The sequence below is a fragment of the Oncorhynchus mykiss genome, chromosome 17, assembly GCF_013265735.2.
Source record: "Oncorhynchus mykiss isolate Arlee chromosome 17, USDA_OmykA_1.1, whole genome shotgun sequence".
Taxonomy (NCBI): domain Eukaryota; kingdom Metazoa; phylum Chordata; class Actinopteri; order Salmoniformes; family Salmonidae; genus Oncorhynchus; species Oncorhynchus mykiss.
Window position 1 is genome coordinate 48,916,928 of NC_048581.1, and position 21,426 is coordinate 48,938,353.

The 21,426-nt window shown below is 44.7% G+C and overlaps 1 protein-coding gene across 5 annotated transcripts in view; it reads left to right on the forward strand.

Moving 5' to 3' along the window:
- The window catches only part of erc2 (ELKS/RAB6-interacting/CAST family member 2), a 71,433-nt gene extending 50,339 nt beyond the window's left edge, over positions 1-21,094 (forward strand). For 3 of the 5 annotated variants that reach the window (XM_036950014.1, XM_036950015.1, XM_036950017.1), the window contains 9 exons: positions 4,188-4,429; positions 8,804-8,815; positions 9,397-9,529; positions 9,802-9,962; positions 10,255-10,402; positions 10,833-11,492; positions 15,820-15,884; positions 15,998-16,192; positions 16,432-21,094. In XM_036950014.1, the coding sequence (XP_036805909.1) occupies positions 4,188-4,429; positions 8,804-8,815; positions 9,397-9,529; positions 9,802-9,962; positions 10,255-10,402; positions 10,833-11,492; positions 15,820-15,846 (1,383 nt within the window). In that variant the 3' untranslated portion in view covers positions 15,847-15,884; positions 15,998-16,192; positions 16,432-21,094. The remainder of the gene's footprint in view (positions 1-4,187; positions 4,430-8,803; positions 8,816-9,396; positions 9,530-9,801; positions 9,963-10,254; positions 10,403-10,832; positions 11,493-15,819; positions 15,885-15,997; positions 16,193-16,431) is intronic. The other 2 variants (XM_036950016.1, XM_036950018.1) reach the window with 1 other exon arrangement.
- The last annotated feature ends 332 nt before the right edge of the window (positions 21,095-21,426 follow it).

Sequence of the window (21,426 nt, forward strand, 5' to 3'; positions counted from 1 at the left end):
AACATAGAGTGGGGATTTGGACAATTAACAGAGACAGCAGTAAATAAAACCGAATAAAAGCATCTGTCTCGTCCAGGACCGGATTCTACGCAGATCAGAGCACCATGGCCAATCAGAGCTACAGTAGGCCTTTGTGCAAACAGGCCTACCATCATTCACTTTGATCTGGACTGTGTGTTTACATGCAGTTGCAACAGTGCAACTTTAGATCATTAAAACGCATTCGCCAAAAGACACAAAATACACCTGAATGGATTTCTGTAAATGCGTCAATACCACGGGAGTCAAGCAAATCAAATAAAATTAAATTGTATTAGTCACATGCGCCGAATACAACAGGTGTAGTAGACCTTACAGTGAAATGCTTACTTACGAGCCCCTAACCAACAATGCAGTTTCAAAAAATACGGAAAAGAATAAGAGATAAAAGTAACAAGTGATTAAAGAGCAACAGTAAAAAATAACTATATATACAGGGGGGTGCCGGTACAGAGTCAATGTGCGGGGGCACCGGTTATTTGAGGTAGAGTTATTAAAGTGACTATGCATATATGACAACAGAGAGTGGCAGTGGTGTGGAGAGGGGAGGGGGGCAATGCAAATAGTTTGGGTAGCCATTTGACTAGATGTTCAGGAGTTTTATGGCTTGGAGGTAGAAGCTGTTTAGAAGCCTCTTGGACCTAGACTAGGCATTCCGGCACCGCTTGCCGTGCAGTAGCAGAGAGAACAGTCTATGATTAGGGTAGCTGGAGTCTTTGACAATTTTTAGGGCCTTCCTCTGACACCTCCCGGCGTAGAGGTCCCGGATGGCAGGAAGCTTAGCCCCAGTGATGTACTGGGCGGTTCACATTAGCCTCGGTAGTGCCTTGCGGTCGGAGGCCGAGCAGTTGCCATTACCAGGCAGTGATGCAACCAGGATGTTCTCGATGGTGCAGCTGTAGAACCTTTTGAGGATCTGAGGACCCATGTCAAATATTTTCAGTCTCCTGAGGGGGAATAGGTTTTGTCGTGTCCGCTTCACGACTGTCTTGGTGTGCTTGGACCATGTTAGTTTGTTGGTGATGTGGACACCAAGGAACTTGAAGCTCTCACAACCATTAAAAGGTAGTCTCTCTGTCCCTCAGTTAGGCACATCAACAACAACAAGATCAACAACTAATGCTCGCCAGAGCAAGATGAGCTAAAATATAATGAAGTACATAAACCCTCTCAAACTTTTTCAGCTAGTTGGCCGTCAAAATACCACTGAAAAATGATGGGGAATTATAGCCTACTCGTCCTTCTGCAGCTTGCCTGCCTGGCTAAAGTTGTCTAGCTTGCTAGCTATCTACTTCCAGACAGAAATGAGAGAACACCTCACTCTGACCATTTTACTCACCTCTAGCAGAGCTGGTTAGCTAGGCTGTTTACAATGTTATCTAGAGCATTCGTGACTACTTGTTTTGTCTGTGTTTACTGACACCGGTCATATTCAGTGTGTATTGCGTAAATTCATCAGTTATTCTCTGCTCTGGCACACTCATACGAGAGCGCTCTGAAATCGGAGTAGATAGCCAGAGTGAATGTGCAAGTGCAAGAGATATGCAATCTGGATAACAGTCACTCAAATTCTTGCTAGCTAACCAAATGACACCTACATCTCTAGCTTTGTATAGCCACCGAAAAACGATATGAGGGGAGCAAGTCAGACCCTCTCCTCCAATGACATGACATCCTCCTAGCAGCTAGCTAGCTATCTAGCTAATGTTAGACTGCGTGTTTTTAGCTTGCTACATAAATAGATACGCTAGCCTATTTACCAAGTTATGACTGACTTGTGATCAATTGCCTTTTGCTCGTTTGATTGTAATGACATTCCCAGCCTTAGTTTCATTCATTTTTTTCCAAAATAGAGTGATTGAAACTGAAACAGTGCATCTCGAATGGAGGCAGCAAACAATTTACCAGGCCAGCTGTGATTTAAAAACTAATAGCAATATTTTTTGGACTACCAAGCTGTGTATTGGTGAATTATATGAATCATGCATTGAACAACAACTGTCTATTCTGCCAACAAGGCTTTAGTGTACGTCATTGGAATGTTGAGTCAAATAGAACCTATTTTTCAAAACCTCTTATAAAGTTGGTTTTGTAGCATAAATTGGGAATTTGATATTTTTTTTTACTGGTATTATCATTGTCTGTTTGTTTCATATCTGTAAAGTAGTTAAAAAGCTGTCAGTTCCACTTCAAGCTTAGCATTTAACTTAGCATTTAGCTTACCATTTTTGCTTAGCTAAGCATTGCTAGATGTCTGTATGACTATACAGTTTGGGCTAGTTTCTTTTGTGTCTTGACAGTAGGCCTACTCTATTGTTGATGCTCGACCCTTGCTCTCTGTAAGAAGTAATTGTTTTAAGACCAGTGCAATGGTGGTATAATGTGATTTTCTTACAAATAGTCCTAGCAAAAAAAAAAGAAGAGAATTAGCTGAAAGTTATGGACAGTTTCTTCTTCTTCTTCTATCGTGTTCTCACATCCGTCATCATGACTTGATTAATAGTAAGATACCAAGATATCCATCAGCTCTGTACAACTCTGTTTAAACAAACTTGGATTTAATAACTAACCAATGTTAGTGTAGCAATAGGCCGTGCATACTGTGTGTTCCAAACAGCACCCTTTCCCTATACTGCACTACCGTTGACCAGGGCCTATAGGGTAGTACACTGTAGGGAATAGGGTCCCATTTGGGATTCACTCTCAATTCTCATGTCAGTTAGAGGTACGCGCCAAAACCCCACCCTCAGCTAAGAGCATTAGATTCCCCCAAACGATTAGTTCTGACCTTACTCCTCATGCTTGAAATATGTCACTTGCTGTCACTGCTGGATTGACCCGACTCTCTTCATGGGGAAAGCATTGCAAAGACTGTCTTCCCTGCCGCGTTGGACTTGCTTTGCATGCTGTGATTGGTCCTCCTGAGTATCGCATGCTTCGTTTTGTCGTCACTGTTTGGCTCGCTTCACTGTCTACACGTTGATAAGTGGTCAATTCAATAGAGGCGTAACGTTGCCCTTCTAACATTGGCAGTGGTTGAAGTGGCTTACTGTGGTGGCGTATGTTTGTCTGGATACAGTATGCTCTCTCGTTGCATTAGCTCTTGTGTTGGGTCTGTGGTGTGGCTCTGTGACTGTCAGCGTGGCCATATGATGTCTCAGAGGTGACGTCTACTTCTGATCTGTTTTGTGTGTTTAGAAGAGGACTCGAGCTGTTCAATTTGCACTGTATGATGGTCAAAACCCTATCCTAGTTCAGTGACTTGGACACACCACAGGTGATACGGTGTGATTATCCGGAGGGATAAGAGAGGAGAGATGACAGTGATTATACCTAGTGATTATAACCAGGGCCTAAATACCCAAAGCATCCCAGAGTAGGAGCGCATATCTGTGATCAGTTTAACCTTTGAGATCATAAGGAATAAGATCGTATAGACAGGTGAGGAGCCTAGATCAGCACTCCTACTCTGAGATGCTTTGTGTATACAGGCCCTAGTCCGTCCTGTACACGCAGGGCCTGTTTCCCCCAACCCAGATTAAGCTGACTCCTGGACTAAAAGTCATTCACGCTAAATGTTGAATCTCCATTTGAAAGTGCTCTTTTGTCCAGGACTAGGCTTATTAATCTGTGTATGGGAAACAGTCTGCTTTGGCTACTAAAAAGTTATTGTCATGAGGTCAGCGAGTCTGTTAGGAGGCAAACTAATGACACTAATGACAGAATTGCGAATCTCAGCTTTTCCATATCGCTTGTATTTCCTGTTAGCATTTTTATATAGTAACAGGCATAAGCAGCCTTCAGTTGTGATCACGGGACTGTTTAATGGAACAAATGACAGTCAGTCAGAGCTGATGAGCCAGTAGTGGTTCTGATGCCACCTGTTCGCTATGCTCTATTCAAATAGTACAGAGAGAGAGAGAGAGAGAGAAAGAAGAGAAGTGAGGAGAGGGAGAGGAGAGGAGACGAGTAGTTCATATAAGAAACTGACTGACTGTGGAGTTTGCCTGTTCTGTGTTCTCTCCCTTTTCTGTGTGTGTGTGTGTGTGTGTGTGTGTGTGTGTGTGTGAGTTCATACTTGCGTCCATGTGTGTGCGTGTGTGCGTGTGTGGGTATGTGTCTGTTTCCCCACGTCTATGACCATGCAGAAGGCCCACGAGGTCCACGAGGTCCAACAGCAGCAGCAGATGGCGGGGCTGGGCTCCAGGGGGAACCCAGACTACGTGGAGCGGGAGCGGGAACAGCGGGTAAAGCTCCTGGAGAAGGAAGTGTCCTACTACAAGGAGGAGTCTGGCAAGGCCCAGGCGGAGGTGGAGAGGCTACTAACCATCCTCCGAGAGGTAGAGAGCGAGAAGAACGACAAGGACAAGAAGATCGCCGAGCTGGAGAGGTAATACCGTTACTACGTTTTGTTTCTGCTCCTCTGTGTAGGGGAGCTTTCTATGTGCACGTGGTCTTGTGCAGTTGACGTAGTCGCTCATCCTGTTGCTGTTATTGTTGGTGGTGATGGTTTATTGGGTGTTACATCATCCTGTGAGTCTGTGACTGTACTGTGCTGCTCTGGTGTCCATCCATGCCCTCCTATGTTTTGCCCTGCCTGGGTTCTGTACTAGCCAATGGTGGCAACCTGCGTCCTACTTATAGTTCATAGAGCATTAATGAACCAAACATTTCATCTTTAGACTTTGGATTGGCCATTTTAGTAAGAACCCAAGTGGTCATGTAAAATACTGCAGAAAAGGGTCTGTTCTGACACTCAAGGTGGGTCAAACTGTAAATTATTGTCTCATGAGCACCCCCTGGCGGTGATACGGTGCCATTATATTCCGTGTGCCAAACTCATGATGTGACTGTTGGATTAATTAACAGTGTTTTTGTTCTTCTTTACCGTCTTTTCCCAAATCTTCCTGTTTTAAATGTTCCTTGTTCACGCCAACCTTTCCTTTTTCCTCTCTCCGTGTCTCCATGTCTTCTTTCCTGCTGCCCTTCACTCCTGGCAATCCACCTCCTCTCCCTTAAACATTTTCTCCACATTTCTTTCTTTCGTCCTCTTCTTACAACTATCTCTCCCTCTTTTCTCTCTCTCTCTGTATCTACCCAACACTTTACCCTTCTCATCCTCCTCCTTCTACCCCTGGCCCAGCCCCCCTCACTCTGCCCCTGTTCCTCGCCCCGGCCTCGGCCCTGTCCCTCGCCACGGTCCCGGTGGCAGAGCCCCCCCTGACCCACTCCCCCCTGTGTCCTCCGCTGCCCCCGCTGCCCCCCAGCAGATAGGGGGAATGGTGTGGGATTTCCTGGGAAAGTGAGTGCTCTGCCCCTGGCACTTCAGCTCGGCTGCCCTCGTGGTTTACGTCTGCGACTGCGACTGCACCTGCATCTGGTCTCACCTGTCCGTATGTCTGTCTGTCCGGGTCTGCCTGCTGTCAGTCTGTACGACTGAGAGATCCACAGATCTTTATACCAACGCTATGGGCTCTCTGCTGCTCTCATCTGTTCATTTCTTTGGTTTGATTTGGAAGCCCATCAGCTCATCCATGTTATGTAAAGATCACTGGATCTGTTTTGCAACTTTCATGGCAGAAGTTTTGCAAAATTCTGCATCTGTGTGTGTGTGTGTGTGTGTGTGTGTGTGTGTGTGTGTGTGTGTGTGTGTGTGTGTGAGTGTGTGTGTGTGTGTGTGTGTGTGAGAGTGTGTGTGTGTGTGTGTGTGTGAATGTGTGAATGTGTGTGTGTCCGTGTGTGTGTGTGTGTGTCCGTGTGTGTGTGTGTGTGTGTGTGTGCGTGCATGCTTTGTGTGTGAGTGTGTGTTATGTTGCATGTGCATGTGTTTGTATCATTGTGTGCATGTCTTCAACCTGTTTCTCCACCCGTGTCTGTCTGCACACCCTTTATGATTCAGTAACTAAGGTGAGAATGGGAAATTGAAAAAAAGAAACGTTATACAGTGCCTCCTATAAATTATTCATACCCCTTGACTTATTCCAAATTGTGTTGGGTTACAGCTGGATTGTGAAACATTTGCCCATTATTCTTTTCAAAATTCTTCAAGCTCTGTCGAATTAGTTGTTGATCATTGCTAGACAGCCATTTTTAGGTCTTGCCATAGATTTTCTTTTAGCAGATTTAAGTAAAAAATGTAACTCGGTCACTCAGGAACATTCAATATCTTCTTGGTAAGCAACTCCAGTGTAGATGTGGCCTTGTGTTTTAGTTATTGTCCTGCTGAAAGGTGAATTCCTCTCCCAGTATCTGTTGGGAAGCGGACTGAACCAGGTTTTCCTCTAAGATTTTGCCTGTGCTTAGCTCCATTCCGTTTCTTTTTTTATCCTGAAACACTTCCCAGTCCTTAACACTTACAAGCATACCCATAACATGATGAAGCCACCACTATGCTTGGAAATATGGAGAGTGGTGCTCTGTAATGTATTGGATTTCCCCCAAACATAATACTCAGGACAAAAAGTGTATTGTTTTGCCACAGTTGTTGCATTATTACTTTAGAGCATTGTTGCAAATAGGATGCATGTTTGGGAATATTTGTATTTTGTACAGGATTCTTTCTTGCCGTCCCCATTCCTCTCCAGCAATTGAGTTAGGAAAGACGCCTGTATCTTTGTAGTGACTGGGTGTATTGATACACCATCCAAAGTGTATCTTCACCATGCTCAAAGGGAAATTCAATGTTTACTTTTTTTCATATTGAATGCTCAAATATAAACAATTAGCTGGCGCACACTCAGAGAAAATGATTTTATGTAGAGGTGCTGACTAACGGCGAATAAACTATAAGCTATAAAAAAATAGAGTCGCACACTCTATATATAAACTCCCAGTAATTTATTGAGTAAATCACCAATGTGTTCGGCATCACTGTGCCTTCTTCAAGACATTGGATAACCTCCCTGGTCTTTGTGGTTGAATTTGTGTTTGAAATGAAATGTTCGACTGAGGGACCTTACAGATAATTGTATGTAAGGGGTCCACAGATGAGGTTGTCATTCAAAAATCATGTTCAACACTATTATTGCACACAAAGTGAGTCCATGCAACTTATTGTGACCTATTGAGCACATTTGTACTCCTGAACTTATTTAGGCTTGCCATAACAACGGGGTTAATTAATTTGTAAAAATGTTGAAAAGCATAATTCCACTTTGACATGATGTTGTGTTTTGGCCAATGACAAGAAAACGCCATTTAACCCATTTTAAATTCAGGCTGTAACACAACACAATTTGAAAAAGTAGAGGGGTGTGAATACTGACGGCATTGTGTATGACTAAACTAACTATATCACAAACGAATCAATCATCTGTAGTTGATGTATGAATGACCAGAAACATACAGTATATTGTACTAATAATGAACTTGTCCATATGTTCAAAAACACATTTAACAAATACAATTGTACATATACAAGCCATAATGATATCATATACTGTATATGTCTTATATATGTCAGTTTTGGCATATACAACATATGTATTCCTTTTCAATTATACATGCCCTGTTCACATCCTTTAACATGAGTTCTCTCATTACAACAGAATACCATTATAGGATCTGTACTGTAGAAAATGCACATATTGTACATGTACCTTACACACACACACACACACCATTTTATGTGTTATTTTGTGTGTTGGCTGTTTGGTGTAGCTTGTGTACAGCAGGAAGGTCTTTGGAGTTGTGTCCTTCTCCTGCCATGAGCACGCTGCTTCCCCTGCTCATTCCAACTCCCCATCTGCCCGCTTGCCCCCTCATCCTCCCCCACAACCAGTCTCACAATTTATACTTCAATACCTCCACCCTACTACTCACAGTGAAACCCATCCTCTCTAAACTGACTTCTCCCCTGCTCTCCCTTGGTCTCCCTGCCCACTCCCCTGCCCTGCCCTGCCCGGCCCTGCCCTGCCCTCTCCCCTGCCCTGCCCACTCCCCTGCCCGGTCCTGCCCTGCCCTCTCCCCTGCCCGGTCCTGCCCTGCCCTCTCCCCTGCCCACTCCCCTGCCCAGCTTGCTGTGCCAGATGTAAAGGCTAGCTCTCAGCCTAGTAGCCTGGCCTGCATGACTAGCGCTGCAGTGCTCCAGGTCAACTGTGCCCTGCTCAATGAGTGAGCTGCTTTAGTAGGTAGGGTCTGTATGTCCTCTATTGAACCCACACAGAGCCTGGTTTGTTTTGGTCCAGAGGGGTGTCAGTCAGTTGTTTGGACCCCTCTGTCTGTCTGGCTGCCATGGCTCCCTTGACTGGTTCCCTTGCTGCCTTGCCCACTTGGGCTCCTCTCCGCCTTGCTGTCTAGCTATACCAGCTCTCTTGTCCCCCTCCCTCCTTCTAGCCTACCCCCGCTCGCTCCCCCTCTCTCTAGCCCGGCTGGTGTCCTGACTGCATGCCCGGCCCACACTCACAGGCTGTGCAGCCAACAACTAATACACAGGCAGGGTTCTAACCTGGCTGTCAGAGGAGAAGATGTATCCTGTGCATCCTTCATTAGCTTTGTCTGTCAGGCTGCTGTGTCCTTCAGTGACTGACTCTCATTGGTGCTTCTGATGATGATGATCTCCCCTGTCTGTCTCTGAATAGACTCTGTTGTCGGGTCCTCTGTTGTCATTCTTCTTTTCTGTTATGATTCTAACGTTTCTATGTTTTTTTTTACTCTTCTCCTCCTCTTTTCCTCCTGTCTCCTGTGTGCGCTGCTGCTTCCTCTTGTCGTACCATCCCTCCTTCCTCCTCTTCCTCCTCCTCTTCTTCCTCTCCTCCACCTGCAGCCTAGCACCCAGGTAAGTAGCGAACCCCTTTTGGCATGCCCCCCCCACCAACACCCTACACCTCCATTCCTCCACCTGAGAGGTGCAACTACCCCCCTCCAATCTAACTCTTGCTGCCTAAACCTGTGAGTCATTTCTGAACATATTAACATGGACTTGTCTATGTCTCATCTGTGTCTCATTTTTGTCTCCTGTATAATTTTTCCTGTATGTCTCCAGAATGTTTTTCATTGATTTTTATATCAAAATGTCAGTGTAATTGACAGTACCTGTATGTCTAACCTGAGTTTCCTGTGGTATGTTGTGTCCATCTCTACGTGTTTCTAATGAGTCTCACAGTCACCTTGTATTTAACATTTATACGTGTGTTATGCTGTTGGAGTTCTGTATGTCTTGTTCAAGTGTTATACTGTATTTACAGACAACGTGCAGTAGACAAAGTATTAGTAATGCCTCAAAAGTTGTTTCCCCAACACAAAGGGAAATGATCAGGAACGATTGGTATCAGTTGTCCTGGTAGTGGTGCAGTATAAAGATGGGTAGTATGACTGTAGAGGGTTGAACTCTGACCTCCTCTGTGGTACTCCATCCAGGCAGGCCAAGGAGCAAGTTACTAAGAAGGGGGGTCCCAACCTCAAACTAGGCCCCCAAGGGGACAAGAAGCCTGGTCAGATAGTGGGGGATCCTCGAAAGGACAACACCATGGACTCAGGACAGCATGTAAAGGTGTGTTTATATATGTATAGTATGTGTGTGTGAGACAGAAAGAGAACGATTTCTCATCATAGTTTAACATGGTAGTGCATGTAGAGGAGCGAAAGAACGTGAGGGGATATAGAGAGAGGAGAAAGAGAGACAGACAGAGAGAGAGAGAGAGACAGAGAGAGAGAGAGAGAGAGAGAGACAGAGAGAGTGAGAGAGACAGAGAGAGAGACAGAGAGAGAGAGAGAGAGAGAGAGAGAGAGAGAGAGTAATCACATCCTCTGTTTGTGTATCAGCTGGAGGAGATGATGAACACCCTGGAGAGGACCAGACAGGAGCTGGACGCCACCAAGCAGCGCCTCTCGTCTACCCAGCAGTCCCTGCAGGAGAGAGACGGTCACCTGACAAACATGAGGCAGGAGCGCAGGAAACAGTTGGAGGAGATCCTGGAAATGAAGTATGCCACAGGAAATCATACTGTACATTAGCAGAGCAATGAAAACTATTGATATTCTTCATATTCGTGTTATATTCATTTAGAGTTTTCAAGAGGGGCTAGGGTCAAATCATTCATGTAGTACAATAATATAAAGCAGAACTTGCTTGGCCTTGTGAATGCTTTAAAGCCATCTCATGATCAATCTTTGGATGTGGAAAGAGGCATGTCTTGCCTCTCTCTCCCTTCCCCTCTCTCTGTATCTCTTGCTCTCACTCTCTCTCACTCTCTCACTCTTCCTCTCTCTCCTCAGGCAACAGGCCCTGTTGGCAGCTATCAGTGAGAAGGACGCTAACATTGCTCTGCTAGAGCTGTCTGCCTCTGGGAAGAAGAAGACCCAGGAAGAGGTTTTGGCTCTGAAGAGGGAGAAGGACAGACTGATGCACCAACTCAAACAGCAGGTCAGGACTGGTGACAAAACGCAGGTGGACCTTGTATTCAACCTTTATTCAGGGTTGATGTCAATTCCATTTCAATTAAGTCAATTCAGTAAGCAAAATTAAAATTCCAATTCCCTTTCTTTCTCATGAAATAGTATTTTAAATTTTAATTAGAATTTCAGTTATCTTCCTGAATTGACTGAATTTAAATGGAATTGACCCCAACCCTGCTTTTATGTATACAGGAGATCCAACATGTATATCTTGCAGGAAGGACTTGCTCACGATAGCAGCAGTGGTCCGTTTTAAACTTTATTTCAACTACTTAGTTGCTACTCTCTCTCTTCTAACTAGATACATTCCTTGTCATTAGGTTCTCATAGTGACTAAGTCAGTGTTTGGTCTCTCGTGTTAAATTGTAGCACTGACATGTTTGTGTTTTGTTCCACAGACACAGAGCAGGATGAAGCTGATTGCTGACAACTATGAAGACGACCACTACCACCCCCATCCTCCTCACCACACCCAACCCCAGCAACCCCACCCGGGCCCCCAGGCTCAGCTCCCCCAGCCACAGTATCAGCACCCTCCTAACCCCCAGCAGCAGCAACAGCCTCCATACCCCCATGCCCCACACTCCCAGCACCCCCAGCCCCCACCCCAACAACACCCGCACCCCCAGCAGCCTCAACAGCAGTACCCCCCTCATCCACAGCAGCATCCACAGGGGCATCCCCAACAGCCTCCGCCTCAGCACCAACAACACCAACCACGGCCCCAGCACCCGCAACAAGCACAGCACCCACACCCACAACAACAACACGCCCACCCAGGACAGCACCCCCATGGGCCTCCACCACAGCAGCAGCACCCCCACCTACAACAGCACCTCCAACAGCACCCACAACAGCATCCACAGCAGCACCCCCACGGCCCCCCTCTGCAAGCTCCCCACCCCCAGCACCCACATCCCCAGCAGCACCCCCACCACCCTCCACACGCTCCGCAACAGCACGGCGGACACCCCCGCCACCCGCCCCCACACCACCGCGGAGGACCAGGGCCTGCCAGAGGACCCCCCCATGCCGGCCATCGCCCCTCCCCCGACCAGGTCAGATGTCTCTCTCTGTTGTGTTTACAATCAGGGCCTGGAACACGGTGTCTCAAATGGCACCCTATTCAGTAGTGAAGTACTTTTGTGCATTATTTCCCTACACCACATGGTATATCAGCAAGGTAGAGTTCAATGGTTATAGTTCATTCTTACTTATACAACAGGTGGGTCTAATCCTGAATGCTGATTGGTTAAAAGCGCATTCCAGCCTGTGTCTATTGCACAATTTACCACCGGCAAAATCTAGGACGTTAAAATGCGTATTTACTTTGTTCCTTCTGACTGCGCAATCCAATATTTCATCAGGAATTGAAATGATAAACTTTATCTCCACTATAAAAAGTTTTTTTAAACTAAAATTTAGTTTTCAATGGCTGAGATTTGTATAAACCTTACTCTTTCAATATTCAAATTAGATCTCCAACTGTTCCATAGTAATGAACGTGTAGGGGTTGGGAGTCGGGACGAGAGAGAGGGGAAGGCAGTGTTTCTCAGCCAGTCAAAATCATGAATCAGCTGGCATCATTTTTATGGATATATCAAATCAAATCAAAGTTTATTTGTCACTTGCGCTGAATACAACAGGTGTAGACTTTACAGTGAAATGCTTACTTACAGGCTCTAACCAATAGTGCAAAAAGGGTATTAGGTGAACAATAGGTAGGTAATGAAATAAAACAATAGTAAAAAGACAGGCTATAAAAGTAGCGAGGCTACATACAGACACTGGTTAGTCGGGCTGATTGAGGTAGTATGTACATGTAGATATGGTTAAAGTGACTATGCATATATGATGAACATAGAGTAGCAGTAGCGTAAAAGAGGGGTTGGCGGGTGGTGGGTGGGACACAATGCAGATAGCCCAGTTAGCCAATGTGCGGGAGCACTGGTTGGTCGGCCCAATTGAGGTAGCATGTACATGAATGTATAGTTAAAGTGACTATGCATATATGATAAACAGAGAGTAGCAGCAGCGTAAAAGGAGGGGTGGGGGAGGCACACAATGCAAATAGTCCGGTTAGCCATTTGATTACCTGTTCAGGAGTCTTATGGCTTGGGGGTAAAAACTGCTGAGAAGCCTTTTTGTCCGAGACTTGGCACTCCGGTACTGCTTGCCATGTGATAGTAGAGAGAACAGTCTATGACTGGGGTCTTTGATAATTTTTAGGGCCTTCCTCTGACACCGCCTGGTGTAGAGGTCCTGGATGGCAGGCAGCTTAGCCCCAGTGATGTACTACCCTCTGTAGTGCCTTGCAGTCAGAGGCCGAGCAATTGCCGTACCAGGTGGTGATGCAACCAGTCAGGATGCTCTCGATGTTGCAGCTGTGGAACCTTTTGAGGATCTCAGGACCCATGCCAAATCTTTTTAGTTTCCTGAGTGGGAATAGGCTTTCTTGTGCCCTCTTCACGACTGTCTTGGTGTGTTTGGACCATTCTAGTTTGTTGTTGATGTGGACACCAAGGAACTTCAAGCTCTCAACCTGCTCCACTACAGCCCTGTTGATGAGAATGGGGGAGTGCTCGGTCCTCCTTTTCCTGTAGTCCATAATAATCTCTTTAGTATTGGTTATGAGGGATAGGTTGTTATTCTGGCACCACCCGGCCAGGTCTCTGACTTCCTCCCTATAGGCTGTCTCGTTGCTGTCGGTGATCAGGCCTACCACTGTTAACTGCAAACTTAATAATGGTGTTGGAGTCATGCCTGGCAATGCAGTCGTGGGTGAACAGGGAGTACAGGAGAGGACAGAGCATGCAACACTGGGGAGCTCCATTGTTGAGGATCAGCGTGGCAGATGTGTTGCTACCTACCATCACCACCTGGGGGGCGGCCCGTCAGGAAGTCCAGGATCCAGTTGCAGAGGGAGGTGTTTAGTCCCAGGATCCTTAGCTTAGTGATGAGCTTTGAGGACACTATGGTGTTGAATGCTGAGCTGTAGTCAATGAATAGCATTCTCACATAAGTGTTCCTTTTGTCCAGGTGGGTAAGAGCAGGGTCGAGTGTAATAGAGATTGCATCATATTTGGATCTGTTTGGGCGATATGCAAATTGGAGTGGGTCTAGGGTTTCTGGGATAATGGTGTTGTGAGCCATTAACAACCTTTCAAAGCATTTCATGGCTACGGACGTAAGTGCTACGGGTCTGTAGTCATTTAGGCAGGTTACCTTTGTGTTCTTGGGCACAGGGACTATGGTGGTCTGCTTGAAACATGTTGGTATTACAGACTTAATCAGGGACATGTTGAAGATGTCAGTGAAGACACCTGCCAGTTGGTCAGCACATGCCCGGAGCACACGTCCTGTTAATCCGTCTGGCCCCGCAGCCGTGTGTATGTTGACCTATTTAAAGGTCTTGCTCACGTCGGCTACGGAGAGCGTGATCACACAGTCGTCCGGAACAGCTGATGCTCTCATGCATGCCTCAGTGTTGCTTGCCTCGAAGTAAGCATAGAAGTGATTTAGCTCATCTGCTAGGCTTGTGTCACTGGTCAGCTCGCTTGTGTCACTGGGCAGCTCGCGGCTGTGCTTCCCTTTGTAGTCTGCAATAGTTTGCAAGCCCTGCCACATAAGACGAGCGTCGGAGCCGGTGTAGTATGATTCAATCTTAGCCCTGTATTGACGCTTTGCCTGTTTGATGGTTCGTCGCAGGGCATAGCAGGATTTCTTGTAAGCTTCTGGGTTAGAGTCCCGCACCTTGAAAGCGGCAGCTCTACCCTTTAGCTCAGCGCGAATGTTGCCTGTAATCCATGGCTTCTGGTTGGGGTATGTTCTGTCACTGTGGGAACGACGTCCTCAATGCACTTATTGTTAAAGCCAGTGACTGATGTGGTGTACTCCTCAATGCCATCGGAAGAATCCCGGAACATGTTCCAGTCGGTGATAGCAAAACAGTCCTGTAGTTTAGCATCTGCTTCATCTGATCACTTTTTTATAGACCAATATATACAAAGAAATGTGAAATGAAAAAAAGGTAAAACGAAGTACAGCTAGTTTGCAGTCTTTCCAGCTTCAGTTTGAAGTTATTGTGTTAGCTGTGTTATTGGCTAACTCTTCAGAACAACAGTGTCCTAACGAGAGAGCATATTTTCTATGCTAGGCGAAATTGTGATTCATTAGCTCATTGTTATGGATGTATCCAAATAAATATCACCTTAAAACATCTTCAACAAATGCAGCAACTGTTGTTATTCTGTCTGCACTGTTGGAGTTGACTATAAGTTAGCCGTAGTTGGCTAGCTAGCAATTAAGGGACAAGAACGTTACCAGCCAGTATGGCAATGGAACATTTAGAATGAAAGACTGGGTCACATCCATATATATAGAACAAAAAAGCTGAATGACTTGGTCGTGTCTCTGGCAATCGAACCAATAGAACGAACGGCCAGCCGGCTTGGATAGCAACCTTAGATTTGTTTCGGGACTATATCTTGTGAAAGGATGAAATAGTATGAATAAATTCATTAGAATTCAATTTTTTTATTAAAACATGTCAATCATTATTTGAATACGTTGGTAACATTGGTCTTGGGCCTAACAACACCCGTGCCAATATATCCTTCAAACACCGGCTTCTCGGGCGTTAGCACTTAAATGTTATACGTTTGAAAACATTATTGGCATTGTGGGATTTGATTTTCATGATACCAAGCATGGATTTATGGTTTGGTTAGCTAAACTAGCAAGGCTGTTTGTTTGGTTATCAAGGCAACTACTGTATCTATCTAGTAAACTTGTCAACTACTTCATTTGAATGTTTCTAGTGGCAAATGTGTTACTGCATATCCTTGGACATCCTGCAATAATTTTCTGTTTAGACAGTTCTTATTCATGGTAATTCACCCTTACGAAAAATATATTGCAGTCAGAGAGCAGTATAACTGCAGTACACTACAGTATAACTGCAGTTAGTGTGCAGTAATAACTCCAGTTAGAGTGCTGTATAAATGCAGTATGCTGCAAATACTCCGTCCAAAATAACATTTTTTTTACTGCAGTAATTTTGCAGTTTAACTGCATTTACAGCGCAGTATAACTGCTGTTCAACTGCAGTTATTCTGCAATTGCTGAGTCCAAAATACCACAGTCGACTGCAGTTACTGCGCTTTTACTGCAGTTTTAAACTTAAACTCATTTTTTTGTACAGGATCACTACGGAGCTATAGCCGGTGCGTCGAGGAACACACGTTCCACGTCATTCATTATTTTCCATAGAATGCATATCCCCTCGTTGACTAATACATAACCTTTGACTTATACTAACTTCTTTCTACTCTCTTTACTTCCTGCTGACCTTCCCTGCCGGCCATATAACACTGTCACCGATAGGATGACGAGGAGGGCATTTGGGCGTAATCGTGTCCATGACAACCAAAGCTCTGACGTTCGGAGGGGTGAGATGTTTTGAAACAACTTCCTGCCTTTTCTGTGTTAGGAGTGTGCTGTGGTAAAAACATGTTTTGCTGACTGATAAGTAACTCTCCCTCCCTCCCCCTCTCGTTTGTAGATGATTCAGTTACTGTTGGAGGAGCACAGCCATTCCATGATGCTGAAATACATTGACTACCTACCAACCTTTTGTTACCACCATACAATCCACACTTCAATGGGGCCTTTATTTTTATTTTTTGATGAGGAGGAGGAGGAGGAAGAGGAGGGATGAAGCAGGTGGGAGGGCCAGATGAGGAGACTGATAGTTGAGGTACAACCCAGTTCTAGATTCAGACCAACTTAATGTGGAGAGTCCTCTTTAGGTTGCAAAATTCCCAGGTTTTTGAGAAATGCTTATTCTTTCCTGATTCCAGGAATCTTCCATCCGGGATACATTTATAGATGTAGAATAAAGCACTGTGAGTTACTGGTTAGTGTTCAGTCGACGATCACTGTAACTGGACAGTAACGACCGTAGTGCTGATTGTACTATTGTGTGTGTTTTTACAGGTGACTGAAGAGCCATCATGTGAAGAGGGGCAGCTGCAGCTCTTTGAGAGTGACTCTGGGGAGGAGGAGTCTTCCAGCAGACACATAGGTGTTGTGAAGTTAGACTGGGTTGGACAGACTGGGCCCCACTCAGACAGACAGATATCTGGGCTGTCTGGTCTCAGCTCTGTGGTTCTGCTCACACAGCCAAACTCACACAACCACTCTGGTATAGTTGTCAAGATGCTCAGCTCACCTGTCTGTCACCTGACGTCCCTACAGAGCCCCACCCACTCTCATAAGACTAGCTGCACTCTTCACCCACTTGGCTAAGATCTAACGACTGGCTCTGCCCTGTTTACATGAGGTGCGTTCAGTTCAATTGAACATTTGCTACATTGCGGAACAGTTTGTACTGAACAAAACGTTTCCCCAAAACATTCTTGTACGTTCTTGAACAGACTTCTAGGTACGTTTCCTCCCGTTTGGGCGGGTGTGGCTTGAAGCAATGAGTGACATATTTAAAGGGAAGTGGCCATGTTGACAGCAGTCATTCAGTACAGCACTGTTTCTGTTCAATGGAACGTTCCAGAACGTAAAAATGTACTGAACCCAGTCCTGGCTTGCTCCCCCGTTCTCACCAACCTGCATCTAATTGGTTCACTCTCCTGTCTCCGCCTGCTTTGCTTACCTGAGCTTTTCACCTGATTAGTTCCTCTGTATCAACAGTCCTTTCTCTGATTGGTTCACCTGACTGGCTCCGCCCTGTTTACCTGATTGGCCCCACCCTGCTGACCCCCGGCTGGCTGTGATTGGCCCCCTTGCCTGGCAGGCTCCACCCTACTGACAGTCAAACACAGCAGCTTCACAGTGCTTCTTTTACTATGTTGTGTTTTGTTGTTTTCTCTTTGTCAGAGATAGCCTGCTCTCTTTCCACATATTTAATGAAGTGCCGTACAGTTACAGCTTTAGTTCACATTTACATATGCGTTAACAGCTAACCTACTTCAGAGGAAGTTCCTTTGCTGTATGTCTAAAAGTGAAGTTGTGCTACTTATTTTTTTATTTTTTTAATCTGTTGAGTCTGTTTCATTTGCAGTGCTTGACCATGGCTATGAGTGCTTTGTGCAAAGTGAATCAGAACAAGGAAGAGCTCTTATCTGAACGAAGCAGCCACTAGAGCTCTAATCTGACCAATGGGCAGCCACGGTCCTTGCCTCGACTACTGAAGGTTTCCCTGTGCCGTTAATGTGCAGTCTGGCATGGCCTTATGGGCAGGGCCCTGTCTTGGGGGTGTCGCAGGGACTTTGGGCTTAGGGCTGCCATCTGTGTATCTCTCCTGTTACCTCAGTTGAACCAGATGCAGTCAGAACTCCAATCTATGCAGACGTCAGAACTAATAATGCCACTTTGAATCCAGTCATGAGTCAAGGGCACCAATCAAAAAGTGTTTAGATGTATTAAAGCAGCACGAGTACCAATCAGAATGGTCTATTCAGAACATACACCAATCAGATAACGTTGTTATAATGTGTTTCTCAGCGTGATATGCACCTATGCACCTCCTCCTCCCCTGTTGCAGGGATACTTCTAATGGTGCTTTAGATCACTGGTGCTCACACAACATGGTGTCCAACCAGAGAAACAGCTGAGAGACATGGCCATTGGACATTGTGCATCCATGTCATTCAATAGGGAGTTGATCCCAAAACCTGATGTGCTTATAAACTGTAGAAGACTGTGTTGTACATAGAATCAGCTGGAGAGACTCTGAGGAAATGGTGCAAGGAGGCTATAGATTTTATATGTTTGATGCCATCCATGGACACCCATGAGATTTCCTGCCATACCTTTACAGCCATCTCTCCTGCTCATTGACTGCCTCCTTCCTCCTCCTCAACTTCTTCATCTCCCCTTTCTTCTTCTCTTTCAGCAGTCTGTGCTAACCCAAATCCAAACCTAGTGACTCGTTTTGTCCTTCTCAACAAGGTGGCCTGTGCCTCATTCATATATATATATATATATATATATATATATATATATATATATATATATATATATATATATATATAGAGAGAGAGAGAGACAGAAAGGTCTATGTAGTGTGTCTATGTGTGGTCAGAATATTGTCAGTAACAAAACATATTGAGGATAAAAATACATGTTTTATTTAATTTTTCTAACTGTCCAAAGGATAGAGAAAACCCTTATTCAGTGTGTGAAGTGACGTATGTGACTTTCCTCTGTTTGTACAAGAAAAAACTCCTTAGCAGCAAGCAACATTCCCTGTCTGTGGTTCTCACAAAGGATAGTCTGGCCTAAGAAACCTTGAGACACAGCCCAATGCAAAGCAGTGAGAAAATGATTCCATTCTCATTTAGAAGAGCTAATGTTACATTCCTGTTGCAGTGTGAGAAATCTATTTTGAGACTCTCTCACACACACACACACACACACACACACACACACATACACACACACACACATACATACACACACACACATACATACATACATACATACATACATACATACATACACACACACACAATTGGGTTAGTGAGACCTTAGTCTTCTCACAGAGGGGAAGACATTCTATTTTTGCAGCTCACTAAAGTAGCAAAGAGACTATTTTCTGCAGCACAGCAGATAGAAACTTGCACTTGTGAGTGAGGACTATCACTACCTTTGTTAAAAAGGAGGTTTGGAGTGACTCTGTCGTTGCATATGCATTGTCCAGCGGTCTCTGTGTTTTGTTTGTTGTTGTCTTCATGCTGTTGTGTACCCAGATGTGGTGACATATGTGACAGTTGAGTGTGTAGAAAACCACACTTCTAGTGAGAAAACATCCAAGACTGTTACATCCCCCCACTCCCACCACCACCACCACCACCACCTGCCCCCCTCCGTCCTCCATGGTGTGTGTGTGTGTGTGTGTGTGTGTGTGTGTGTGTGTGTGTGTGTGTGTGTGTGTGTGTGTGTGTGTGTGTGTGTGTGTGTGTGTGTGTGTGTGTGTGTGTGTGTGTGTGTGTGTGTGTGTGTGTGTGTGTGTGTGTGTTTCCCTCCTTGTGGCTGATATCGTAACTGTTGTAGAAAAGTGCCCCATCCTCCATTGGGATCCAAACAGAAGTGATCCCTATACGATCGTCACCTCAACACAGAATACAGACAGGACAGTTGCCTCACAACTCCTCCTCCGATTGACTAACAATCACCAGTTCGGATTAAATCAAATTGAAGAAAATAAAGGCGTTGTGTGGATGTTGTATTTGTGTTTTCAATGTCAGAGATTGGTACTAATGATCTGTAAAAGGAAAGGCAATCCAGAAGAGCACACGGATGGAGGCGCGAATAACCTCTGACTTTACCATCATGGGGAACGGATTCAGAATCCTCAATTTTCAGGTCATTTACAACTGAATACTTGAAGTAGGGGGTTCTCCTACTATGAGAAGTGAATATCCAGCACTTGGTATATAGAACACGGTAGAACACGTGGAACACTTCATTGTGCTGATGCATGCAGATTTTTACGTAATGTGCCAACTGAGTGTGAAAGGTTGGGGAGAATCTCCTATCCTCTATGCAGAGTGAGATCTTGAGGTACAATCAAACTGTTAAGGTTTCATCAATGGCCTATCAGTTAACATACATCAGGGTTGTGTTCATTAGGGCACGCAATGTTTTAAAATGTTTAGCAACGGAAAATGAGAATGAGCCTTTCTCATCGGACAAGTCCCAAGTAATCCTTCCCTGTATCAGTGCATTTTTTTTCTGTTTGGTGCCTAATGAACATGACCCAGGAGTTGAAGGCCAACAGACATCACCAATAGTAATTGAAGGAGTAAAAGACCTGGTTCAGAGTATGAGAAGCCTAATACAGGAAAACAGATTAACTTTCTTTGTCATGTACAAGTTGCATTTGATTTATTGTATGATGTTGAAAATGCAAACCTTTGGATGAAACAAAACACTGTGACCAACGCCAGATTTTTCTTTTTTTACTGAACAATTGCGTTAATTTTTTGTATTTAAGTTTTTCTTGATTACATTTTTTTTTATCAGTTTGGCTTATTGAATATGTCAGTTTGGGACTGTACTATTTGTAATAGTAAATGTTTTCTGCTGTACAGTAAAGATTTAGGAACAAGATAAATGTGTGTCCAGCATGCTGAATGATTACTTGTGTGAACGTGGGCTTATTTCCCATGATGCTCCAGTTCTCATACATGAATTGCCTCTGCATCGTGACAGTGTGATGTTGTGTTTGAGAGTGGTGTGTGTCTCCTCACCTTCCGTGTCCCCCTAGTAGACAACCTGTGCAGTGTTATGAGAGAGGCGGCATATTTTTGGGGTGTTACGCGTGTAAATCTGTGAAGTGTGTGTGTGTGTGTGTGTGCGCATGCATACGTGTGTATGTGTACTGTAGGTGTGTGTGCGCGCATGTGTAAGAGCTAAAGAAATAGTGAGAGAGAATCAAAACACTCTGTTGCAGGAAACCCCCTGAGAGAAAGAGAGAGAATGTTATGTTCAGCATGGATACTGTGTTTTCAAACCTACTGTAGGAGGCTGTGTCCACTGCCCCAGACGTTTGCTATTGTATGTGCTGTATCAGAATATTACTAATGAGTGTTGGCCAGCTTGTTTATATTCATTCAATAAAGGTGACTTTCTTTCAGACGTGTATGAGGGCTGGTCTCTATGTATATAGTACTGTATGTCTGGTTATAAACTACACATGAAGAACTGAGAACACATGCATATTTTCACTATGTATCATAGCTATGATACCTCTCCTACGGTATTATAGCCACCTCTCGTCACCTAAGAAAACTAACCTGCTGGTTGGTTGACCATGCTGTACAAATGTGCATTCATGGTACTGTATATAAAACAATTACATGATCAGCCTGTGGAATGTAAGTCATTGTGTACTGTGTGATTGAGGTGTTACTGCTAATGAACAATCTCCATTTTACTAATATACTGCATCTGTATAAAGGTAATTGGACAACA